This window comes from Monopterus albus, unplaced genomic scaffold (assembly GCF_001952655.1).
Source record: "Monopterus albus unplaced genomic scaffold, M_albus_1.0 scaffold50.1, whole genome shotgun sequence".
NCBI lineage: Eukaryota > Metazoa > Chordata > Actinopteri > Synbranchiformes > Synbranchidae > Monopterus > Monopterus albus.
This window is the reverse complement of record NW_018127930.1, coordinates 833,371-840,665: the sequence shown is the minus strand read 5'-3', so window position 1 is coordinate 840,665 and position 7,295 is coordinate 833,371. Positions and strand designations below refer to the sequence as shown.

The following is a 7,295-nucleotide window of genomic DNA, read 5'->3' as shown; positions in this document are numbered from 1 at the left end:
TTTTTTTTACTCTTTAATTTTGATTGCATAGGTGGAAGTAAAATGTATTTATTTATTTCAAATCTCACTCTGGCCCAGTGATGGGGGCTGGAGACTTATTGTATTTCAAAATCCTATCAAATGTTGCTCCATGTAGCCCCAGGTTGTTTATTATCCCATGTTGATTCAAAGATTCCACGGTGGTTTTTATTGTTTGGTGTAATTTTTGCATTTATTAATGAGACTGTATGTGTGTGTTCCTTTGTGTTTTTGTGAGCCACATTAGCACAAAGATGACTGTGTAAGTGTGCAAGGGGTTGTCAGTGTGTTTCTTTGTGTGTCCTATAGTGAAAGGCAGTGAAAGCAGGTGTATGTGGGTGATGAGGGTGGGGGTGTGTGCGTGTGGGGTGGGGGTATATGCAGGTGCACATGTTCTTGTGCTCTATTGTTCTGAATGGGTCTCACTGCATCTTGTCTTGTAGAATAAGGCAGGGTTCACACAGACATTTGCCCTCCATAAAAAAATGCAGCCATACACATTCATTTGAATGGGAAATGTCACTACAGGGGCGTTTCATCAAATGATGCAGCTTGCAGTAAGCAAGTCGGATTTGGTTGAATGTTTTCTGCAATGTACCATGATGTCATCCAGCAAGGTGTTGTGTTGACATGCAGACACTGGTTCTCACCAGTACATGAAACAACACACACCCAACAGCACTGGCCATTGCGTTGTGTCAGTGTGGTCTGTGTGTGTATTATATGATGTAAAGAGCCCATAGTATGCTTATTTCCAACCATGTAATGTTTAATCATGGGTACCTCTAGATTAGCTTTGCACCCATCATAACTCCAAATAGTCAAATTATTTCTGAACGATAAAACCCGAGAGCCTCCTCCTGAAAATGAGAGGATAGTTCATGAACGCGCACAATTCCTGTTGCTGGTCAGGAAGCTTTGACAACACAAACAAAAAAACTTTGACTAATAAGCTACGTTTTTGACAATGACAATATCTCAAATCCTACCTGACATGTTCGAACCAGAATATGAAAGTGGACAGCACAGCAAACCTCAACTGCATTAATTAATTAGAATTTCTCCTCCATAGATAGGTAATCAACAATATATGTACCAGTGAAAAGAGATTTGTAACACTCTAAACAAAGCGGGTAATTGAGAAACCCCATATTTTAACTTGCATAATGCATAGTAACTTCTCCAGCCAACAATTCTCTCTAACCTTACAGAAACAGCTTATTAAGAGAGAAGCAGTTTGTGTTTTTTTTTTTTTACTTACCCTAAGTCCCACCAAGAATTGGAAACATCACTTCCTTTCAAGTAGCTCCAAGCTCGGTAAATCCAACCAGTGATCGCTGCATCTTCCCCAACAAATCCCTCACATTATAGATGACCACATACATTCCCAAAGTAGTGAAATGAATTCCAACAGGTAGCGTAGCATCGACAGTAACATCACGGGTTATTAGAATCCTCTCACCAACCATCACATGCGGCAGACACACTGGCCTCAAGCAGTCGAAACAAACAGGTACTGTGCTACAGAGGAATCTAGCATTGATGAGCATTGATGAGTAGGTTTCCTGCCATAGGCAAGCTCACACGGATGCACACAGCTTGGAGAATATGACCATTCAAGGAAATCTGTGAGCTATTGCATAAGAGTCTACATAGTTGGAGGGAAAAAAGTTTCACGGGACTTGTATAAACCGAGTTGCTTCTGCATAGAAGTGCTAGAATATATGTACACCTCATTTTTTGAGCTTTAGGTCACATCTAAGATGATAATTCACCATTGTAACATCGTAGATACGTCAGAAAACAAGGAAAAGCAGTGAAACCAACTATCCCTGGGAAAGACACCTGTGGTGACATAGGACCTTGACTTACCTCAAATGTGTTCTGCAACTTCTATATCTATATTTCTTTTTCTTAAATTTTACATTACCAAATACTGAATTCAAGACAAAAAGTAAAGATTAATGACATTTTGAGTTTGCAGCACATAAAACAGGAGCCAGTAGGGAGACTTCTTACTTAACTATACTAAATTATACTTCTAAAATGGAGAAATTACAAATAAACACATTAAGCCTGTTAAAAATAAAGACATAGTTCCTTACACAGTTTCCACTGTTTGAGAATTTATAGTAATCATCTCCAGCTACCAGCTGTGGCACTTAATTCCTCTCTTCGAGGCTTCATACACTGTGACTACCGTTCTATCACTTTTCTAAAATTCCCTGCAGTAGAATGTTGGTGTTTTAACTGTTGTTTGTAGAGCTTCTTGACACTAATTTATAGCCTGGCAACAGTTATTGATCACTCTATTGATTGTTGTATTGGAAGTGTTTATGTGTCTCTGAAAGTTAGACGCCTCCAGTCTGTTCAGACCCAAGATTGTGTCCTCCAGCCAAAATTCAATAGGCTGGAGCCTGAGAAGATGCACACACACCCATACGCACACACACCACCCACACATGCTGTGTTTTCAGTCCTTGTGGGGACTTTACATTTCCTGTAGACTTATCTTAACCTTAACCATAACCAATACTTGCCTAACCTTAACACCTAACACCTAACCTTAAACTATGTTGCCACCCTAAAAGTCCCCACAATGTGAGTGTGTTAACAGGTTTCGGCCCCCGTAATGTAAGTAAAACAAATGGACACACACACAGTTATAGATTCAAGTCTTTTTATAGTTGTGAGGACACTCCTTGATATAATACATTCCCTAGCTACTTACACTAACCTTAACATCACAACTAGATGGCTAACCTAAACCTAATTCTAACCTGATCCCTGAAACCAAGTCTTAACCCTCATAAACAAAACCTTTACATTGGGAGGATTGCCCAAAATGTCCACAATGAATTTTGTGTACTCACATTTTTAGACCCATTGAGCAAAAAATTGTCCTCACAGTAAAATAAAGAATGTAAAACTGTCAGGAAATGTCAGGAAACCAAAATAAGATTGGTTGTGTGAACTCCTGGTTTAGTGCATGAGTGTGATCCTGTGAGTGTTTCTTTGTATTTTGGTTTCTGTAAGTGTGAGCATGTGTGTTGCTGGCCCTCATTTCTCCTCCCTCCTCTTTTAATATTTTATGCCTCCCTTTTGTGATCCTCTTCCAGGCCTCCCAGACCAGGAGGAACCCCAGAGACTCCTCGCAGGACGTTGGCCGCCCCCCCCCAGCCCTCCAACCCGGCGCTACAGGCCCAGATCAAACAAGGTAACTACAAAAGGAAGGGCACTCGCTTTGCACACCCCTTGGGGCTTTTCGGGAAGGGTAAGACGTAGGGGCGGGAGTTTGATAATGCAGCCCACTGGCAATAAAACCCACAGAGAGTTTTGGAAAAAACAGAAATACCGCAGGAAGAAACTGCTGCTGGGTCTTCAGTCAGAAAGTCTTTAAAGGGGTTTTCTGCTGTTTCTGGCATGAGTGAGGTTGTTGGAACCTCAGCTGGGATTCAAACCCAGGACTGCAGCTTTGCATCTAGTTTCTTCTTTTACAAAACTGACTGAGCAGCAGGAAAAAACAAAAAAGGTTTCACATTTTCATACCGGAAACAACACAGTTTAATCATGGCAGGATTTTGTTTGTTTGTTTTTTGCTTTGCTCAGCTTGGGGAGTATGTGGGGGAGAGTCTGATTCACATTCACCGTGATAGTTTCAGATTTTGCCACATGTCATTCACATATGACTACCTACCACACATACAGTACAGCAAGCCTAATGCCTAAAAACACACACAAACAATTAAGTCCATGTGGACACACACGTGCCATGGCTAGCACTCTTGGGTGTTGTTGGGAGGTGAGCTTTCAGCGCTATTGTCACCCCTTAATGGAGACCAGGCGTGACAAGCGCATGGACTTATTCACGCCACATGCCTATTCACAGCACATGCCTATTCACTACAATTCAGTGTGACCTCTGCTCAGCCAGCTACTCCAGCCTTGTGTGTGTGTCAGAGGCTCTGTAAACCAGAGTCCATTTAATACATGAGGAGGCCCCACTGATATACGGCAGGATTTAGAGAGAGATGAACAGAGAGCACTGTGACTCACAAAAACACCAAAAACAATATTTTCTCAGTTTTTGCCTTTTGACCACCCACTGCCAGCAATTTCCATCAGTTTGTGCTTTTGTCTGTCATCACTCTCAGTATTAATAACACTCATTTGAATAATTGAGATCTGGGACAGAAATGATGGACCAGGCAATGAAAATAAGAACCAAATTGTAATAAACCCGAGTTATGCTTCAGTACTCTAGATGTGGTCAAGCTAAACAGCTTTTTCAAAACACTTGTGTATTACTGTTAACCTACACTGACATATGCAACTGTGTTGCTTCAACCTTGAGCTGAAATGATTAATTAGTAATGTGCCTATAATCTGCTATTCAGTGATTCAGTACACATGGTTACACAGAGCAAATGTTGTCAGACTAACCACTTAACCAGTACACTGTAGCACTTTTCTTGAGGATTAAGTAACCCCAGCGGTCTAAATATTACTGTCTTGGTTAACAGGTTGCATTTTTAACCCCTATTTTTTTATGTCTCTACCTTTACAACAACACAGAATTCTTCCCAAGAACACAAAAAATTATAAATAAATAATTTTAAAAAATAGCAATAATGGCTGGACTGAAATGCTAAATAAATGTTACAGAACAAGTCTGAGCAGACAGAACAGAGCATTAACAAGAGACCAACAGGTAAATGTGGCCATGGCGGTCAAAAAAAGTGCTGATTCTATATTCATGTCATGCTGGAATTACAAACATTTAAGTACTGTTCATGTCACTGTTGGCTCTAATTATGTCAGCAAATGTTTTTCTGAAAGGTTTGGTATCCAGCTTCAAGGTAATAAAACAGTTATTTAAGGGTTACAGTAAAAGATACAGTGCTATTTTAACTATGTGCTGTGTTGTGGCATAAGGTATGCTTTATTGTTACATTTATTCAACTAAACTCTATTTGGCTGGTATTTCTGCGTTAGTGTAAATACATTATTTCAGACTTCAAGAAGTCACAGTTTTACATTTTAATGTGCCAGTAAACAAGTCCCCATGTTAGATTTGAATATTAAACTATCATCTGCATATTGGTTTGTTTTATGACCAGCATCCAGCATTCTCTACACTGGCTTAGTAGCTAGTGCAGCTAATCCAGCTAATACAAAGACAAACCTCAGTAAGCCAAACATAATCAAGTCTGACCATTCTGCATGGTCAAACACTTTTTCTCTGGACTTTAGATGGTAGCAGACCACTCGTGCAAGACTGAATTACATCAAGTAATACCTTATAAATAACATTAAAAATCACTTATGTTATGATTAGAGTCAAACACTTTTTCTCTGGACTTTAGAGGGTAGCAGACCACTCGTGAAAGAATGAATTACATCAAGTAATACCTTATAACATTAAAAATCACTTTTATGTTATGATTAGGATGCTGTACAGTATAATATAAGATAAAAAATGAGATCTACCCTCCTCATACAAAAAATTTTCATTTGAAATGTTTTCCTTCTCCGCTTCCCAGTACTAGTAAACTGCCGTCAACTGCCCTCAGCCTTTTTCTCTGTCTATCTTTATAATTGTTTCTTAGCCCTTCTCTTTTTCTCTGCTCTTCTCTCTATTCCTGTTTCTCTTTTTGCCTTCATACTGTTGTACACTGCATGGCTTCAGCCTGCTGCCTGTTCTCTTGAACAACAATAAAAAATACTTTCTTTCACTGTATTTTCATTTTCTTGTATTTGTGCACATCTTTCTTTCACTGTTTCAATCTTTTCCCACCAACTAATGTATTGTTGCTGTAACTATTCTGTTGTCTCTGTGCTACGTCTTCTTTGCAATAGTTGAACTGTTATATGGGCAATATTTTAAATTTTGCCTGTTGCATTTTGCTGCTGGTTGTGTGTGAACAGGAAGGTATTCATTGTTTATGACTGTAAAAAAATTCAACATATCTTTAGTTATGTGTCTTGTGTTTTATGGCCTCACAATTTTAGTTTTGTGAGAAGACCACTTTTTTTCTTGTTTTTCAAATACCCTTCATGAGCATAAAAAAAAATTCAGAAACATCATACTTAATCATTTGATGTCCACAGTACAAAGGTTTCAGGTTTTTGGCCTTAGCATAAAGAAGCATCAAACTTATCTTCTAAATGTAATTAGAAACCCCACATAATATTTACACCTTAAAGTTGATTGTTTTAATCAGGACCCTTAATCAACCCTCCTCAGGATAACTGTCAAGGATAATGATGTTATTCATTCTGTTTTTGATAATTGTTCAATGTTTATTTTTCTCCACTGAATACTGACTAATAAAGTGTTAATGCTACAGTCTGAAACCTTTGTGTCATGGTCTAGGATTTTTGTCAGGTTTGGTTTGTTTGGAGGTAGTTGGTCATCATCTCCAGACTAACAGCTGATTTTCCATCTTTTTAACCAAGTGTTTCCTGGGAGATGAAATATTACCTTTGTTTTGCTGGTGTTTTGTTTTTGACATTTATATCTTGTTTGTTAACTTATATCTACAATATATATGCCACTTTTTTCTGTGTTGGAAGTCTCTTTTTCTGCTTCTGGTTTATATTTAATTTGTTTAGTTTGTCTCTTTTGTGCAGCTCCTTTTATTTTTCATTATGGAGTTTTATTTTATTTCATTATACAACAGCTATTTTTGATTTGCTTGACGCTAAATGGATGAACACTGTCCAAAGGATCTTTACGTACATGAAGATATAACCAATTTGTAGGTAAATACATAATATTTCCGATATTTCTCAGGATCCAGTTATAGGTTGAGCAGAGTTGGAGAAAGTCCAAATTAAATATTTACCAAGTGGGCTGAATCATATTAGCATATCAGAGTTACTGAATCTGACTCCTTGGTATTTTTATCATTGGTAATTTAATCAGTTGTATTACTATCATACAGTAAGTTTGAAATAGTTTTCCTAAAATACATGAGAATACAGTATGTATTTAAAATGGTCTTACAGGAGAATTTATTATCCATCCATCCATTTTCCTCCGCTTATCCGGAACTGGATCACGAGGTCAGCAGTTTAAGCAAAGATGCCCAGACTTCCCTTTCTCCAGACACTTCCTCCGGCTCCTCCAGGGGAATGCTGAGGCGTTCCCAGGCCAGCCAAGAGACATAATCCCTCCAGTGTGTCCTGGGTCTTCCCCGGGGCCTCCTCCCGGTGGGACATGCCCGGAACACCTCCCTAGGAAGGCGCCCAGGAGGCATCCGAAACAGATGCCC

At 38.9% G+C, this 7,295-nt stretch overlaps 1 protein-coding gene across 1 annotated transcript in view; it reads left to right on the top strand.

The window, feature by feature from the left end:
- The window catches only part of wdr7 (WD repeat domain 7), a 98,499-nt gene that overhangs the window by 31,129 nt on the left and 60,075 nt on the right, over positions 1–7,295 (top strand). Inside the window, exon 19 of the mRNA XM_020601061.1 lies at positions 3,138–3,235. Coding sequence (XP_020456717.1) covers positions 3,138–3,235 — 98 coding nt within the window. The remainder of the gene's footprint in view (positions 1–3,137; positions 3,236–7,295) is intronic.